Source organism: Eretmochelys imbricata, chromosome 8 (genome assembly GCF_965152235.1).
Source record: "Eretmochelys imbricata isolate rEreImb1 chromosome 8, rEreImb1.hap1, whole genome shotgun sequence".
Taxonomy (NCBI): domain Eukaryota; kingdom Metazoa; phylum Chordata; order Testudines; family Cheloniidae; genus Eretmochelys; species Eretmochelys imbricata.
Window position 1 is genome coordinate 71,410,187 of NC_135579.1, and position 19,293 is coordinate 71,429,479.

Consider the following 19,293-nt stretch of genomic DNA (forward strand, 5'->3'; position numbering starts at 1 on the left):
ACTGATCTTTTAGATAAGGGAAATGTGGTAGATCTAATCTACCCGGATTTCAGTAAAGCATTTGATACAGTTCTATTTGGGAAATTATTATCTTACCTGGATAAAATGGGGATTATTACAAGAATTATGAGGTGTGTAAGGAACTGGCTAAAGGAGACACAACAATTGGTTGTTCTAAAAGAAGAACTGTTGGGCTAGAGGAAGGATATTAGTGGAATTCCTCAAGGATCTGTCTCTGGACCAATCTTATTTAATATTTTCAATAATTCATTAATCTGTTCATACACCGAACTGGCAGTAGAGGAAATGGAAGTGATGACAGTGCAAGCTTTCCCACACTGCCCCAAGGATGGGCAACTCTCTAGGCATGAGAATATGCATGTTCATTCAACACTTGTTCGTTCTCGTGAGATGGCCACCTGTAGTGCCAAATAATGCCAACTGGGATGTGTGGTGTTCTTTTGTTTTCAGTATGGACATCTGTCTATTAATAAGGGATCTGAGAGCACCAGCTCATCTCCCACAGACCACCAAACACCAGTCAGATTGTAATGACTTTTGGGCATTGCAGACCTTGTTTGTGTCCATGCAGTGGTTTAACCCTTGAATCACAGTGTCACTCTTTTTCATTATATTACAAAAAACAAACTAAATTGTTTAGTTAAACTGCACTTCCTGTTAAGAGTTTATCTATTGAAAAATGCAGTCTTCCTCCAAATGTTCTCTTTTTGTTACTGACTAATAACACTAGTATCTTGAATGCCAAATTCCTGAGACAGAATATATATAGTTCAAGTAAATGTGGTTGCTTTACGGTGCATTTTTTTCCTGCTTTGGATGGTTTTCAGATTTGTTTCCCTGATCAACTTGTACTGTTTAAAGTAGTTTTTTCCATTGGAGAACTTGAAGAAGGCTGAAGTTATTGCTTTATCATGAGATGATTAAATAAGACATATAAATGAAAGATCAGATTCAGGGAATAAATTAAGGGTGAAATCCACACACCTCCAAAGCTTGGTTTATATGGAGTTGGAGAGGGACCCCCTTAGGTGGGATAGAGCAGGATATGGAGCAATTTTGCAGCCCTCCTTCATAGCTATTCTAGCCTTGTCAGAGTCCCCACCACTGCTGCTCTTATGTGAGGGTTTCTGGCCACTGAATCTGTGCTGTGTATGGGTCCAGTAACCTCTTCCTTTTCCCACTCTAGCACTTTCCTCCATTCCAGCATAACTGGAGCTGTGGTGAAGCCCTCCGCTGCTCAAAAACATTGCCCTCCTGTGCACCTGCTCTGCCCATGCAGGTTTCTGCAGCGTAGAGGACTGTGCTTTGAATCTCTCACCAACAGGTACACTTCATTCTACACGAAGAGCAAAGAATAACTGGTCAATTCAAATCCAGTGATGGTCACCAATAATTAAAAACAAAACAAAACACCTAATTGCCTTCTTATCAATGGCTTATATGAAATGAATATGTCAGCCTTCATCCATTTTCCAGGAGATAAGGGGTAGATTCACAGAGGTATTTAGGCACTTAACCCACAGATATAGGCAACAAATTTCCATTTTTAAGCACCATTGCAATTCACAAAACTCCTGCTCAGCTGCCACCTACCCCTGTAGGTGCCCAAACTCAGTACCTAAGTTTTTGCAGTAAAAATTCCCTAGGCACCTATGTTTCTGTACACCTCTGTCTCACTCTGTGTCCAGACGCCTATCTCCTATCTCCACCACAGAGTGATTCACAAACCAGTGGAAGATAGGTGCTCTTCCACCTAACTTGTGTAGAGACCCAATCTGGCAAGCATACAGAAGGCCACCTACCTCCAGGCAGAGCTGCCAAGGAGGAGGCTCTCCGTTATAACCTTTAGTCCAGTGGTTGGAGCACTCACCTGGGCTGTGGAAGACCACTGGTTCAAGTCTTCCCTCTTCTTGATGAGGAGATGGGATTTGAACAGGCACCCTGCCACCTCTCAGGAGAGTGCTTTAACCACTGGGCTACTGGATATTGTGCTGGGACAGTGGGGGAGGTCTCTCTTCTCTCCTACTGAAGTTGTCCCACTTTAATTAAATAACTGAATATTATTTGGGCCAGAGAGAGTTAGAATGATACTATGGCCTACTGGTTAGGCCCCTCACCTGAGAGGCAGCAGATTCCTGTTGAGTTCCCTTCTTCTCATCAGGCAGAGGAAAGACTTGAACAGCTGATCCCCCCACATCCTACGTGAGTACTCTAACCATTGGGGTAAAGGGAGGTCTTCTATAACACCTATGTCCTTTTGTGAAGCCAGCCTGAGAGACCCACCATCCACACATGGAATATCAAATCCACTGATATTTTTTGATAGGGCTATCAGCTCAAGCGGTTTCTATTGTGTTGCTCATGAATAGTGATTCTTTTTACAGGGCAAAAAACATTCAAAACAAAACAAAACCCATACATCTTAACACTTAAATGGACTTTGAAAGGAGATGGGGGGGTTGGTGGGATAATGATAAGCCAAATTATTGATTTAGCAATACTGATGATAATGCAATAGATGAAAGTGAAAAATGGACAACAGAAGTGTTACGTCATTGAATGTGTGTTTTTACTTTGCAATACCATTCAACAGCTTCTCTTGCACTTTTTTTTGGCAGGATGAGAGCTATGCCAATAACTGCCGTTTACTGTCCTAAAAGGCTATTTTAAAGAACAAAAAAACCTGTGTAATTAAAATAAAAAATACGTCACAAAAGGCATTTTTGGTAACTAATACCCAAAACCCACCAACGAATCTGACAGCTCTTCTAAGGAAAGAGTTGAAGTTGCAGCCTCCCGCATTAATATTGGCCTCGGCTCCAATCCCATTTCTTCTTTTAGACAGGCAACAGTAGAGAATTCCTTCTCCTACCATTATCTGCAATGACAAAGGAGGTATTCATGGCATAGGTAGCAGTTATGCAGCAGTTAGTGACTGGATTGTAAGGGCTGAAATATATTATAATAGAACAAATCTCATCATTCACAGATGTGTACTTGCCTTTAAAGGATTTACATCAATATGTAAACATTCACAAATGCAATTTCCCCTGAGTGAGGGCAGGTGAGAAGATGGCACTGACATTAAATATAAATGACATAAGCTCTTTGGGTCAGGGACCATCTTTGCATTTTGTGTGTATGTGTGTGTGTATAGTGCCTAGTGCATGGAACGCTGGCCCTGCCTGGGGCCTCTAGGTGATACAATAATATAAAAATGTAATAATTAGAAAATGCTGCATCATAAATGTGAAAAGCCATAGCACTCCCATCGCATTTCTGGGGTGGATTTAACACTCAACCTTTGGCTGCCTGCCTGCCTAGCAATCCCTGGCAGCCTAAAATTCCATGACAGCTTGATTCTTCCCTAATTGTATAATGGGTTTGGTTTTTAACCAGATCCACTGCAGAGACTGGGGTTCTGTCCTTATAGCCATATAAATTAACAGAGTGAGAGAGATAGCAAGCTACTGAGGGGTTAGAGTGGAGCTAGGAAGGAGAAAGTAGAAGTGCAGATGAGTGGCTGCCTCATGCCATCCTGGTGGCCTCAGGGCAACCCTGCCTGTATGCAATCCCTTATCTCAGTTTCCCTTCTTGGATCCCCAAATAAAGTCCACACAGGTTTTCCAGTCCAATCACAACAGCCTTCCTTACTGGCTGATTTATTAATTAAAGTTCAAAACTAAATACAAAAGTCTTCCCTCCAGCCAGGTACAGCCAAACTCCCCTGGTCTGGGCAGAGTCCTTCCTGTATTGGTAGGCTACTCCCAGCCCTTCCTAGCTGTACCAGTTCCCCTAGTCTCAGGGTCTTCCCTGCAGGAGCCTCTCTCACTGATTGCAATCTCACTAGGGCTTTCTGAGCTTTTCTTACTATGGCTCCTTAAAGGAAAGTCCCTGATTCCCCTCAAGTGGGGCTCATTCTGTAATCAGGGTTGGCTTGCCCAGGGCAAGTCACCCGGATATAAGGAGGAAAGTGTGATATTGCTCTATGGAAGCCATGACATGGTCCTAAATTCCACACACTCAGATTTATTTGATGTTTCTGCTAAAATTCTCAGCAGTGATATAGTTATGTCAGCAATGCTGACCAGAGCTGTGTGAATAATTGTTTTCTTATATTTGTTGGCAATTTTGAAAAATCATAAAAAAAAAAATGGGGGCAGGGCAGTGCCAAACGAAACGTTTTGTTCAACCTGAAACTAAATGTTCTGTTTCACTTTCAAGGTATTTTTAACATTTTTATATATTTTAAATGAAATTGAAAACATTTCAAAACAAAAATAATTTCAAATTGAAAACTGAAATATTTCCTTTAGAAAATGTTTAAACAAAATATTTAGACTCTTTCTCTATGTTTTTTTACATAAGCAATTTGGCGGAACAGACACATATCTGCAAAATGTTTTAGTGTCAACGAATCTGCATTTTTCACCAAAAATTTTTGGCTGAAAAATTTTTTCCAGCTCGAATGTTGGCAAGTATATTGTTTTTAGACTTCAGAGTTAACACTGCACTGTTGTGAATGGGCAGATCAGACCTCAGAACAGATTCAGATTGTTTGTCTGCAGATTCAGTAAAATGGCACTGTGTAAGGTGTGATTCAAAAGATTTGCAATGTAGCTGAATGCTAAAAACTTAAAAAAAAATGAAGACAGACTATGTAGGACCTGATGGAACCATCAGACAAGTGCTGATGCATTGTACTATCTCAGTGAAACCCCCTGTACAGGGGGGAGGAAATTAAATGGGACAGCGGTTTCTGGACAATCAACCCCCTGCTGACCACTCATTTGGTCTTAATTGAGTTTCTTTTCTTCCCCTAGAGCAAAATAAATGCAGTGAAGGTTGCGTCAGTACATGGGAAAGTCAATGGTAGAGGAGATGTAGAGAGTTTTATTAGCTAAGAGTTAATTTCACAAAGAGTCTATAACATTATTATCCATCTCAGTATCACCATTATAATGCTAAGACTTTGTCCAGGAGCAAGCAGTGGGATTTTAAATTAAAATTTTACAGAATCTTAAATAGCTTTTGGCAAGCATCAGGGGATATTTGGCAAGGAGAAAAAACCTGGAAAGATAGACCATCATGTGTTATAGAAGGGAAATCAGGGAAACAAAGCAGACAACATGGGGTAGTATATTCAGCTGATCATGTTGGTGTCTTTCCGGAGAACTGGATTAATCATGTTAGAGATTAAGGCTGGCAGATTCAGCAGATTGCGAATTTGCTCTCCTTCTTAGGTAATTTACAGGACAAAAGCTTGGACCATGGTAAAGCCAAAAGTTGTGCTACTTTACTAAATATTTCTGGGACTTTTTATTTTATTTTACTCAACTGGGTAGTTGTGTTGACTGAGAAGGGGATAACATAAAGCTGCTGCAGTGGTGCAAAGCCTCTATTCTTTCTGCTTTGGTATTGTCAATCAAACTTGCAAACTATCTGATAAACTATATGATCTAACATTCAGTTACTCTGTGACAAAGCAGATAGGTTGCACAAAGGGAGCAAACAGTCTTTAGCCATCTAACATACACTGACATAGCTAAAACAACCACACCATATGAATTTTGTATGCTTTATAGTGCTTTTATTTTCCTTGTAAGAGGAAAAAATATTAGAGGCCTGATTCAAAGCCCACTGAAGTGAATGGGGGTCAGGCAAATGCTGGAGATGCAATACCCATTTTGAGAGTTTAATACATATGTTTCAGAGTCATCTTGTCATTGGGAGTTACTGGAAAAAAATCCTCTGTGTGTAAATGTGTGTGTGTGTGTATATTTAGGCATACACACACACAATGTATGCCTACACCAAGTACAGGCATTTTAGGAGGAACCTCAGGGCTGCAAATAAGTCTAGTTAAAAACTGCTACTGTTTAATGGAACTGATAGTGAACAAAAACTAATTCGGTTTGATGGAAAGACACAGATACTCCTAAAGTAATAGCTTGGGAAAATAAGTTACTGGATGATATTGTAGTAAAGACTATTTACTCTAAAGGAAATAGACCTAAAACACACTCTAAACATGGGATAACATAAGTGAATATCTCACCAGATAACATAGGCAAACTGATTCCTGCTCTAACTGTTTTTACCTTTCTAGGCCTCTGGGTAGAGATTGAGGTTGGGGGTTCAGAAGGGATTTGTTTTTCTTCTCCCCTTTCCTTTTTGTTAGCCATGATCATTAAATATTACATCAATTTGTATATGAGGTTTTTTTTTTAACATGATTGTCATAAATATAAAGGAAAGGGTAAACACCTTTAAATTCCTCCTGGCCAGAGGAAAAACCCTTTCACCTGTAAAGGTTAAGAAGCTAAGACAACCTCGCTGGCACCTGACCAAAATGACCAATGAGGAGGCAAGACACTTTCAAAGCTGGAGGAGGGGAAACAAAGGGTCTCTCTGTCTGTGTGTTGTTTCTGCCGGGACCAGAGCAGGAATGCTGGTCAGAACTCCTGTAAAAAGTCAGTAGGCAATTTAGTTAGATATGCGTTAGATTCTGTTTTGCTTAAATGGCTGATAAAATAAGTTGTGCTGAATGGAATGTATATTCCTGTTTTTGTGTCTTTTTGTAACTTAAGGTTTGGCCTAGAGGGATTCTCTGTGTTTTGAATCTGATTACCCTGTAAGGTATTTACCATCCTGATTTTACAGAGGTGATTCTTTTACTTTTTCTTTAATTAAAATTCTTCTTTTAAGAACCTGATTGCCTTTTCATTGTTCTTAAGATCCAAGGGTTTGGGTCTGTGTTCACCTTTGCAAATTGGTGAGGATTTTTATCAAGCCTTCCCCAGGAAAGGGGGTGTAGGACTTGGGGGATTTTGGGGGGAAAGATGTTTCCAAGTGGGCTCTTTCTCTGTTATATTTGTTAGACGCTTGGTGGTGGCAGCAAAAAGTCCAGGGACAAAAGGTAAAATAGTTTGTACCTTGGGGAAGTTTTAACCTAAGCTGGTAAAAATAAGCTTAGAAGGTTTTTCATGCAGGTCCCCACATCTGTACCCTAGAGTTCAGAGTGGGGAAGGAACCTGGACAATGATATTCAGTTCCTGTTGCTCCCATAATGTAGTAAATTATGTACGGATCTCTTAGGCTTCTGGAAATTTTATGTTAGAGTATTGGAGTTCCTGGTATGGTTCTCAGTTCTTCATTTTATATATTGCATCTTTTGCATGAATTATGATTCCTTGGAAAATTAATGAAAATTTAAATACAAAATACTTAACTGTGCAACTCAAATTTTGCATAAGTATATTCTTTGTGCATTAACTTCCTAGGATTTTTATTTAAAGGAAAGAAGAAAAAAATGAAGAAAGGTAAGTCTCTAGTTCCATAATTCACAGGTACCAGTGAGTAACAGACAACTGGTGTGTACCACTGTCATTAGTTTCTATTATTAATATAAGTTAAGTATGCATTTTGGTACAAGGAAATGTACTGGTGTATGTCCTTATTAGTATGCGTGAATTAAGGCATTCCTAGAGCTGGCTAATAATTAATGGTTATAACTTTGACGCTTCTGGACTTATTTTCTTCAAATTTGGCTCAGTATTTAAGTCTCAAAAATATTTTAAAAAATACTCAGACAATTATAGACAAGCCAAGTTCGGAGAAAATGGCTTCAGGAGTTTCAACATTATGAACGTTTAAAATCAGCAAGATAGTTTTGAAAAAGGCACAATGAACTAACTGTGATGCATCTTTTATTCCGTAATCCTGCTTGATTTACACACCTATTTAACTTGACGCATATGAGTAGTATCACTACTCACTCTGACTACTCATGTGCATAAAATAATCTCACATGTAAATCTTTGCAAGACGAGGGCTTAAGTACGCACTTGTTGAACACAACATTTTCTACTGCACAGTCTCATGCAATTTTAAAATAATCATAACTGGCAAATCAAAACCATCTTTTTTAAAAGCAAGAAAATGCACTAGTCATTGGTGAGGATTATTTTCAAAGTAGGTTTTAATTTTCAGCCTTTTTTGCATTTAGCCCTGTCTAAAGCAATATTGTGATTAGAATTGTTCACAATGGGAAAGTACTTTTTTTTTTTTTTTTTTGGCATTCTCACTGAACTGAAGCCTAGTTCAAGGGATTTTGCTCAGACTTAGGTTTTGTCCACACAAACACATAGTTCGCAGCAAGCTCGGGTATAAATCTACCCTGAACTGGCCTGCCATGCACTAAGTGTCCATGTAGCCCCCCCACCCCCTTTTTTTTTTTTTGCTATGCAGCAAAAATTTCCTAGTTCCCTTTGATCTGCTCCTGCTTCCAAGTAGGATAGACCAAAGTGCATTAGAGAACTTTTTAGCATTTGACAGCTGGGTCCACACGAACACTTAGTGAATGGCAGGCAAGTGCAGGGTAGATTACACCCCAGGTTGTTGTGATCTAAGTGTTTGTATAAATGAGCCCTTAGAAAACATAATCTTCAGGCATATACAAAGCATTGAAAATTTCCATCCAATGGGTGGCTGAGTAAATTATGAGCATACAAAAACAAGGAGTTAAAATAGGAACTATTTTGCAATCTTAGAGCATTCCAGTTGACTCGTACATAGAACCAGAGAAATGTGGGCAGTTCCTGGCCCAGAGGCATGACCAAATAAATCGTATGAATCCAGTGTCAAAAAAGACATGAAAAACTCATAACATACCATGGTTCTTCCATTCAGGCTAGAAGTGCTCCCAGAACAGAGATTACCTCCATTGAAAGTGTCTGTTAATAGTCAGCTTTGGTGTAAATACACTGACATCAATAAAGTTCAGTGCACTTATGCCAAGACTGCATCTGGCTCATAGTCCTTGAGCCTGTATGATTTCAGTATGACTCCTGCAGCTGTTCCCTGTAGATGCCAGTGTGAAAATCCATTCTGACAGAATTAAAAAAAAAACATAGTTACCCAGCCAATCTGCTCTCCAAGGGCAAGCCTTTTGGATCCAGTTTAGTCAGCAGTGAATAAGCCCAAGGTGGCCACATACAAAGCAACATTGCCAATCTCTTGTTTTTATTACAAGTGTCATGATAGTTCCTATTTTTTTTAAAGCCCCTGCTGCTGAAACCATATTATTTACATGAGACCTATAAAAAGAAACCAATAAAAAAAACCCCCTCATGATTCTTTAAGTCAATCACATGACTTTTTGAATTCCACTCATGATTTTGAAATGCTTGGGCTGGGAATACTGAAATTAGATGCACACCAACATGAATGACCCTGAGGCGGAATTCCTCGGTGAGATGGAAGGGACTGTGGGCAAGAGAGGAGCAGCTGTTCAAGAATGATAAAGAATGTAGGTGAGCTTCCTACCAGTTTATGAACATGGTTGTTCTTAGCAAAGTTCTCCCAGTGTATATACAGGGCCCATAGGTCACTTTCAAGGAATTTTGTCATTCATTGCGTTGCACATTCAAAAAGGTGGGATACCCGAACAGAAGTAGTGACACAGATGTTTACCAGCGTGCCATACCTCTATTTAAAAACTCATAGGGCGAAATCCTGGCTCCACTGAACTCCATGGGAGTTTGGGCATTGGCTTCAATGGGGGCAGGATTTCACCCCTTCTCTTCATTTCTGTATATGCAGAGTCGCATTTTAGAGTTTTCACAATTTCATATTATCCGATCTAGCACAAAGGAATGAATTAATCCCTGGTTAAACTCAAAGGAGTTAGGAACAGGGATGAATTTGTTGCCCTGCCTGTTCTTGTGTACTAGAGGTAGCTATAGCATTGTGGTATCTAAGTGCACAGTTAAATGAGTGCCCCAGTAAAGCAGTGTAGACAGCACTCTAAGTGTACATAAAAATAACGTTTTTACATTTCATTTTACCTTCACATTGTCATTCCAGCAGGGTTATTATACTAGTAAAGATCATTTTATTTCATTTACTATATAAAAGTAGTTGAATTGCTCATACACTGATATTTAAGTGCTGTACTGGGAAGGTTCTGTTAAAAATGTGTTCTCCCTTTGGATGAGCCATTGAATTAATTTCCTTCTTGCCTATCCTATAGCTTACAAGTTAGATACTCCAGGGCACTTTTGGAAAGAATAATAAATAACCACAGTGTCAATATTCACTCACTGAAGAAATCTGGCTCTTATATTTAAAACTGCATGTAAGCCACTGCTGAGTGTAACCTGGCATCTCCATTTGCCAAAAAAATCCTGCACTAGTGATCACGGTCATTAACAAAACTATGAAAGGTCCTGTACAAACACTATTTCATTCAGCATAATATATAGAACAGTGATTTATATAGGGTGATCTTCACAAAGGGACAGAAGATCCATGCACGCCCTCTAATGTTCATGCCCATAGCAAAGAGGGCATGGGTGGAACTCCACAGTCTCTCCTGTGGACTACAGATGGAAATATCTTTATGCTAGTTTTAATTAGGCCAGTGTTAAGGACTTGTTTGATTGGCCAATGGGTAGTCAGTGGGATCTCAATTTATGGAAATGAATAGTCAAAAAACACTGTGGAGGAGGCTGGGAAATGCACTGAATGAACAGCCATACACAGCCTGCTTTTCATCCCAGGCTGTAAAAGGTGAATTCTATCCCTCCCACCTGCCTTTGTTCTCTGCACAAAGCCCAGTTGCTCAGGGAGGGGTGAATCGCAACCATAATTTACTAGTGTGCTACTAGGAGTCATTTTAAGACAGAGTTAAGGGACTTTTTCACATTGTGTAGAAACTTTCTGCTGTTCCCAGCCTACACACACATGTACTGGCTCCATTTTGTTGTCTTTACACTCAGGCAACTACAGTGAGTGTTCATCGGAATTGCAGATTGCTTGATAGATTGTCTACACTGACACTTTACAGTGCTGCAACTTTCTCGCTCAGGGGTGTGAAAAAACACACCCCTGAGCACAGCAAGTTTCAGCGCTATAAAGCGCCAGTGTAGACAGTGCACCAGCCGCACTCCCAGCGCTGGTAGCTATTCCCCTCTTGGGGGCAGCAGCGCTTTAACGTTGCCGGTGAAGACGTGCCCTCAGAGCAGAATCTGGCTCTGGCTCTGTAACCACAGGAAGATTTACTTGACAAAAATGTTAGCACACGTGAAAAGGTATTTAAAGTCTGAGTGAAAAGGAGAGAACAAAATTAATTTGCATTTAAGAGTGTCTTCCATGATAGCCTTTGTCTGATTATGCATTTCCGATTGGCATCTCAATATAAACAGTTAAGAAGGAAACTTTCTTATTTACTCTCATCCTTTTAACATACTTTAACATTTTGTGGGTGTGTGTGTGTGAGAGAGAGAGAGAGAGAAATTCCATTGTTAATTTCAATATGATGAATATTTTATTCTTAATTCATAACTGTACCACTTAGGATTAATGGGTAAAATTCTCAAAATTGCCCAAGTGACTTGGGAACCCTAAAGCCTATTAAAAGTCAATAAGAGATTTTTAAAAATCCACACTTTTCTGTTGTAAAGTTTGGGGCCCTATTAACATTTTGTGTTAGAAGGATAAAAATTGCATGTTAAAACCTAACAATCGGATCATCAGCTCATGTAATTCATTGAATTCAATGGAGTCATATTGATTTAAATCAACTGAAGATCTGCTCCTAAACCTTTTTTTAGGGGAGGCAGGTGAACATTCCCATAACTTACTGTGATTGCAGGTCCAGCAAAAGTCAAACTAAGCAACATCAGGAAGGGAACAGCCTCTTGTGTAGGTTCAATGTATGGCATACTAAGACTCCTGTCATAGCAGCTGAATCCAGAGTGAACTGGCTTGAAGACATCAGTAAGTTCAAGAAAATAGAGACTAATAACAGAAGATGCCAGTATGGGCAACTGGGAAGGAAGGAAGGAAAAACAATTCATTGTTATTTCTTTGTAATAATAAACCTAAAAACCCAAACAACCCTATAATATTTATGCAAAAGCAGCAAACTGTGGCCCGCGCCGCTTCCCGCAGCTCCCATTGGCCAGGAACAGTGAACTGCGGGAGCTGCAGGTGGCCGTTCCTGTGGACGGTCAATGTAAAAAAACGGTCTTGCGGCCCACCAGTGGATTACCTTGACGGGCCGCATGTGGCCCGTGGGCCGCAGGTTGCCCACCACTACCTTAGTCAATTGAGCTGGTCAAACTATTTGTTGCAATCTTATTTCCCAAACAATTTAGCCTTTTCATCGGTGAGACAATCATGAACAGACTTTGATTTTTTCAAAAGTATGCTCCAATCCTGCAACATAGTGAATTCAGGATGACATGTCTGGTGCCCCAAGGATTACTACATACCGGTGCAGTGGTCAACTTGTTACAGGATTGGGGCCTCATTTCCTATTTATAATTATTTGACAAAAAGGTTACACAAATATATGCCAACATATGGGTTGTTAATGAAGTCTGACTATTTGCTATATATAGTGAATGATTGTTCAGGTAAATCACATGGTATTGTTTCTGTTTTCTGCCTGAATGACTTACTCATCAAAAGTGTCAAACACCCTTGTTCTTTCAGATACGTTTTATGAGCTGTTCAATCTTAACACTTGCCCCAGAAGTACACCAACAGCCACTTTTTATCCTACTCAGTGTTTTGCTGTTTATCGTGGCCTTTTGTTTAGGGTCCTTCAATCAGTTTTCAATCCACATGACAGTGTATATACCCCTGCCAATTTGAGTTCAATTTCTAAGGAAGATTTTATGAGAAATTGTATCCAATGCTTTTCTTTTATATATATAGAGTGAATTGCCTTCACCTATTCATTATGGGTGAAGGCTTTTTCTCTATTAAAAAAACCCAAACAACTTTGCCTGGCAGGATTTACTCCTGTAGAAAACGCTGATGTTTATGGGTCATGGTTCCTTTATCTAGATGTTTAGTGATTTTATCCTTTAGAGATTAGTTCCATTAATTCATTAGGGAGAAAAGTTAGACTTAAGGAGGAAACTTCACCCAGGCTCTCCCTGAACTTCTGAAAGCACCGATTCTATCAGAGGGCCCTCTTTGGCAGACAGTGTACCAGAGAAGCTGTGGCAATGGCAAGCAGGCAAAAGCACCCTTCTACGAGGGTGCATGTAAGGGCCAGTACAGTCCACAAAGTGACCAGGGTTGGGTGGGGGAGGCAGCTTGGCGGGGGGCAGCAGCATATGATGATTCACTCCATCCCCCTGCTTCTCAGTTTCCATTGAGGAGGTCCTCACTGAGTGCTCAGTAGAACTGAAATCTGCATTTACCCAGCATCACCCATGGAGGAGGGCCACAGTAGAAGCACCCTGCCTGCCCTCCCTTAGGCTGAAACCCCTTGGGATGCAATGAACCTGGCTGACACAGGGAGGTAAGATTTGCAGTTCCCTGCAGCAGTGAAGGTAAACATGACTAATGGAACGGTAATTGCTAGCATTACTTTTCCTTCTTATTTTGAAGGTGGCTGTTATGTTTGCTTTTCCTCCACTTCTTAATATAGCTAAAAGTACAAACTTGCAAGGTCCACATAGATTTGCATATACCTACAGCACCAGACAGTGAAGATATTTCATAGCACCAAACATGAATTATTCTATTTCCCTTGCAGAAAATATTCTTCTATGCCAACACATCACACTGAGAAAATGTAGTTTTCCTTCAGAATTTAATGTATCACTGGATTATGCTGCATTTTAAATCTTTATTGCACATTTCATAAAAAGGGATAAAAGCAGGTGATACATTCTGCTTATATCCATTCTGGAGTAAAACAGAGTGAAGACTGGGTGTGTAAGGTATGTCGGGTGACAAGATAATGAATGATAATGTTTGTAAAGGGCAATGGGAAACTGTCTGGATCCATTAATTAGCCATTTCCAAACTTTAAAATGTTTGCTTTTTTTAGTACAGGTTTTTTTTTAAAAAGAAAATGTAATGGGCGGGGGGTGAAAGAGGTTGTTAGCTGGACTCCACTGAAACAGGCTTTATAATGGGTCTTGGTTTTTGAAAATAACAGCTTTGCTTTGAAGCGCTACACAGCACAAAGAGCTACAGAGTTTAGCTTGTCTTCAAAAGTATTGCTATGAAAAGTGCACTGAAGGTAGTCTAAGGAATAACTTTGCATTCCTTGTTCTCAGTGGTCAGGTTGATTGTGTTGTAATTACATTTTTGAGGCTGATTGTGATTGCATAGGAAAGGAATGTGAATTGACATCCTGAATAAAGCAAAGAGTGGCATTCCCAAGAGTGTCTTGAAAATAACACAAGAAATACATTAGATTTACTTAAATAAATAGTAAATTCATCCCATTTGAATTTTGTGATTTCTGCTGTCATTGGAAATAACGTTTTTTAGTTAGATGAATTGTTTAATTCACTCCAGAGAACTCCCTTTGATTTCAGTGACAGTCCTGCATGTGTAGTAACTCAGTATGATTGCATGGATAAGTAAGGAACAAGGAGCTTTCCCCTGGTTTTCTCCCCCAGCAGTTGGAAGGGACAGTCACAGTCCCTGTGCTCAGGGGATTATTGAGACTGCTTCTGGGTGCACAAATATCTCCAAATGGGGTGGGAGGATGGAGGCTTATAGTGGTGTATCCCCTTATCTTCCCCTGATGCACTCACCCAGAGCTGTTCAGGTGGGTTCCACTCCTGTGTGACCTGGAGCAAATCACATAATCTCTTTGTGTCTCAGCTCGCGGGAGGTTGGGAGATGTCCATTCAATGGAATGGTACAGTGTACGTGTTATCCCCACCACTGGAAAACTCAGAGAGGGATAGTGGCACAGTCCTACCTTAGCTCCAGCTGGGCCAGTGCAGCTCTGCACCATTCTATCGTGGCTAGGCAACACGTAGGCCCACACACAGTGTGATTTCACTGACACCACACATCATGGTTTAGGCAATTGTAAAATCTGACATCAAAATCATCATTATTATTATTATTTGCAATACAGTAGTACCTAGGGGCGTCAACTGAGATCAGGGCAGCATTGTGCTAGGTGTACAAATCACATAATTAGAAACAGTCCTGGCCTCCAAGAGCTAAATCGACAAAACAGGCAAAGGAATAATTATCCTACTTCTTACAGAGGGGGAGCTGAGGCACAAAGAGATTATGTGATTTGCTCCAGGTCACACTGGTGTGGACCCAGATTTCTTGAGTTTTAGGACAGTATGTTACCAACAAGTCCATATTTCCAATCTGATTGTTTCCCAGCTATATAATTGCATTTATCTAGTGAGATTCAGCTATTATTAAATATGTAATATTTTATATAGTGATGTAGTATAATGAGTTAATGGGCCTACAGATCATTTTTGAAGGGATCTGCATTCTGCATATGCTAACTGCAGTTTTATTATTGTTAATTACAAAATCCAGGCAACATCCACATTTGCTTAGAAACCCCCCCCACAAAGGACAGGACTCCATTGTGCTTTTCACTTCTAGGTTTACCATATTTTTTCGGAACATAACCACCCTCTCCCCAAAAGAAAAGAATAACTCTAAAGGCCTAATAACCCCTACAATAATTCCTCAGCAATACAAACAAATACTTTTATAGACAATTTGCAATATATTGTATGTCAGGTCCCATAAGACGTCTTGTTTTCGTATCTTTTTTATCAACCTAAATATAAAATGCATCTTCAAAAAGGCAAAGAAAATAGAAGTGTTTGTTCAATATCCTAAATAATTCTAAGTTGCTGTTTAAAAATACGAATACTGATTGAGTATTCTGCTTAGGGCAGCATAAGCATTTTAATTACAGGCATTAGCTTCTGACACCCTGAACATGTGAGACATAATTAGAAGGTAATAATATGCATTGTTTTAATTACAAAATAGAAAATCTTTTTCTTATTTCTAATTGGAATACAAAAAATAAACCCAATGACCTGGGCTAATGAGTCTTCGTGTTCTGACATGATCGGTCGATTGAGAAATTTCTGACTTTTAATCTCTGCTCTGGATTATAATTTATCCCTGGAAATAGAAGATCTGATACAAGCCCAGTGAAATCAATGGAAAGATTCCCATTGGTTTCAAAGGACTTTGTATTAGGATCATAATCAGCACAGTTAGGAGAAGAGCTGGTTACAAAACTTCAAATGTTGCCCATTTTTGCTCAAATTTTCATGACACCACCCCCACCCCCATTCTAGTTAAGAGGCTTTCTTAAGACATAGAGTTGTATTATTCATTACTGTGATGATTATTATTTATATTGCAGGGGACCTAGCCCTATCATGCCATTCCCCAAAAAACTTAACAAGAGATAAACATATTCACAAATACTTTCAGGAGAAGAATAAAGGCCAAATGCTCCTTTGTGTTTCATGATGTAGTGCAAAGCAAAGGAGCTCTAATTAGTCAGCAAGACCCAAACCTTATAGAGGGGGTCCCAGATCTGGTGGAAGCCCCTTCAAGAGATTTTTGTAAACTCATATACTCATAGTTTCTAGTGCATGGGGGGGGGGGGGGGGAGTAGCCAGGCACCAGCCACTCTGCACTGCGTATGCCTTTGTGGCCATACTCAAAGAGTAGTTATCAATGGTTTGCTGTGAAACTGAGGGAGCGGGGGATGTCTAGTCAAGTGGGAGTTCCACAGGGATCAGTCCTGGGTCTGGTACTAATCAATATTTTCATTAATTACTTAGAGAGTATACTTCTAACATTTGGAGGGAGGGGTTGCAAACACTGGAGGACAGGATTAGAATTCAAAATGACTTTGACAAATTGGAGAATTGGTCTGAAATCAATGAAATTAAATTAAATAAAGACATGCAAAGTACTTCACTTAGGAAGGAAAAATCAGATGCAAAACTACAAAATGGGGAATAACTGGCTAGTTTGTAATATTGCTGAAAAGCATCTTGGGGGTTATAGTGGATCACAAACTGAATATGAGTTAACACTGTGATGCAGTTGCCAAAAAGTCTAATATCATTCTGGGGTGTATTAACAGCAGTGTTATATGTAAGACATGGAAGTTAATTGTCCTGCTCTACTTGGCACCAGTAATGCTTCAATTGGAGTAATCTGTCCATTTCTGGGTGCCACACTTTAGGAGAGAGATGGACAAATTGTAAATATTCCAGAGGAGAACAACAAAAATGATAAAAGGTTTAGAAAACCTGATCTATGAAACAGGTTAAAAAAATTGGTTATGTTTAGTCAATTGTTCTCTATGTTCACTGAAGGTAGGAAAAATAGTAAGAGACTTAATCTGCAGTGAGGGAGATTTAGATTAGATATTAAGAATAAACTTTCTAACTATGAAGTATGGTTAAATTCTGGAATAGGCTTCCAAGGGACGTTGTGGAATCCCCATTACTGGAGGCCTTTAAGAACAAGGTGGATAAACACCTGTTAGGGATGGTCTAGGTTTACTTGGTCCTTCCTCAGTGCAGGGGGCTGGATTTTGAGGTCCCTTCCAGCCCTACATTTCTATGATTCTTAAACCAAAATATTTCCAAGTGAAAAGGCACACAGGACTGAATGCTCCCAGAAGCAATAATCAGTTACATTCTGCCGCCTCAGATGTTATCATTACCACTACCATTCGTATTGCTGTAGTGTGACTGGTGCTGAGTGATGGTGACAAACCCCTTTTACTAAAGAGCAGAAGCCTGCAGAAGGGTAAGATCAATGCTGGGTTAGCACAGAATCTATGACTCGATGCTTCTAGCCACAAACCCCTCCTGCTAGCTTGGAGCACTGAACACAGTTAAAATCTTGGGCCGAGGGCTTTACCCTTTCACAGGTTCTTTTCAGAATCCCGACATTTGCATTCATAACCATGCTGTCCAGCCATCAGAAAAAAAAAAAAAAAAAGGTTTTCCTCCCCCTTGGAGAATTTTCCAAACCAAAGCTTCATTTTCTCTGCAAGTGATGTTTGCTCTGAGTCACTAGCAAGCAAATATTGACCGTTTCATGAAATGACATTGTCAAGAACTTTAGGTCCAAAATATATGTTTTCTTAAACAAAAGAAAAGAGACAAATAAAAAACACATTCCCAGTTGGAAAAGCCTATTATTCTCCCAAAGAAAATGCAATCTGGTCCCCCCAGTATGACAGTATTTTGCTGATGCTCAGGGAACACAAAAATAATAAATTCCCTGACTAAAAAACTAAACACCTTGATGGTCAACTCTGGTTAGCATCTTTACAACAACTCACCTAGTGAAGACTTCACACTGATCTTCACCTGCATGAAATTGTCCTCATAGATCCTCTATGTATCAATAATACATTGTATGACACATCTATGCAATCTTTGTGCTTCTTCATAACATGCTGTACTCTACACCTGTTGTTTGTTACCTATGACTCTCTTTATGATCGTAAAGTATATGTATTATCTTATTTACATTATTGTTGTTGTGCCGGAGCGTGTATGTGGCTGCCAGCAGGCGTGTCTTAGATCTATAGGCTATGAAGCTGATGGATGTATCATTTCATGATAACTGAAACAACAGAAGAAACCATCAAAGGCCATGCCTGAGTAAAAGCTGAGCCATGTGGCCAGAGGGGTTTGCCTGGAGACTGACTGCAACGCAGGGGCTGGGGCATTGATTTGATTGCAGCTGTCTGAGGCCAGGCCTACACTATAAACTTACATTGGTATAAATAATGGAAGTGGATTAACTGTCATGGAAGTGGATTAACTACGCTGACGGGAGAAGCTCTGCTGTAGCATATTAACAGCTTCACTGAAGTGCTACAGCTGCACTGCTGCAGAGTTTTAAGTGTAAACCTGCCCTGAGTGTGTGAAAAGAACGGGAAAGTGAGCAGAAAACCAGAGAAACCATGTGAGCATTGCCCTAGGAGGAAGCCAACAGAGAGCTTTCTTTTGTGCAGAGTACAGGCTGGAAAGACAGGCTTTGAAACTGTGAGCAGAGAAACTGCCTCCTCTGCCTTCTGCTTTTCTTTCCTACTGTGATCACGGAAACAGGACTGTGGGTGCATTCTACATAAAGAAACAAGATTGCACCAAAGAAATATCTGACTAGTAAAATCAATTTCTTGTTCTAACAGAAACAATCCAGCAAGGCCCTGAATACTGACTTACTGGTTAGGCCAAAGGACAATGTTGTTGATAAATTTATTTAATACCATATATTGCAGTATCACCGAGAGGCCACAACAATGGGCTAGTAGGTCATGGGATCTACCACACTGCTGCTTAGCCTCGGGGTTTCAATGTGGAAATCTGGGCTAGAGTTAAAAGACCATGGTCCCCTTTTTTTGGAAGTGAGTAATATTTTAAAGCATGAGTTTCTGAGGGGGAACTCTCTTTAAAGAGACTTGCACAC

The 19,293-nt window shown here is 39.9% G+C and overlaps 1 protein-coding gene across 2 annotated transcripts in view; it reads right to left on the reverse strand.

Annotated features, from left to right (window-relative positions):
* The window catches only part of PLPPR4 (phospholipid phosphatase related 4), a 43,864-nt gene that overhangs the window by 15,311 nt on the left and 9,260 nt on the right, over window positions 1-19,293 (reverse strand). For both annotated transcript variants that reach the window (XM_077824896.1, XM_077824895.1), the window contains exons 2-3: window positions 11,667-11,852; window positions 2,770-2,899 (exon numbers count right to left, since the gene is read on the reverse strand). In XM_077824896.1, coding sequence (XP_077681022.1) covers window positions 2,770-2,899; window positions 11,667-11,852 — 316 coding nt within the window. The remainder of the gene's footprint in view (window positions 1-2,769; window positions 2,900-11,666; window positions 11,853-19,293) is intronic.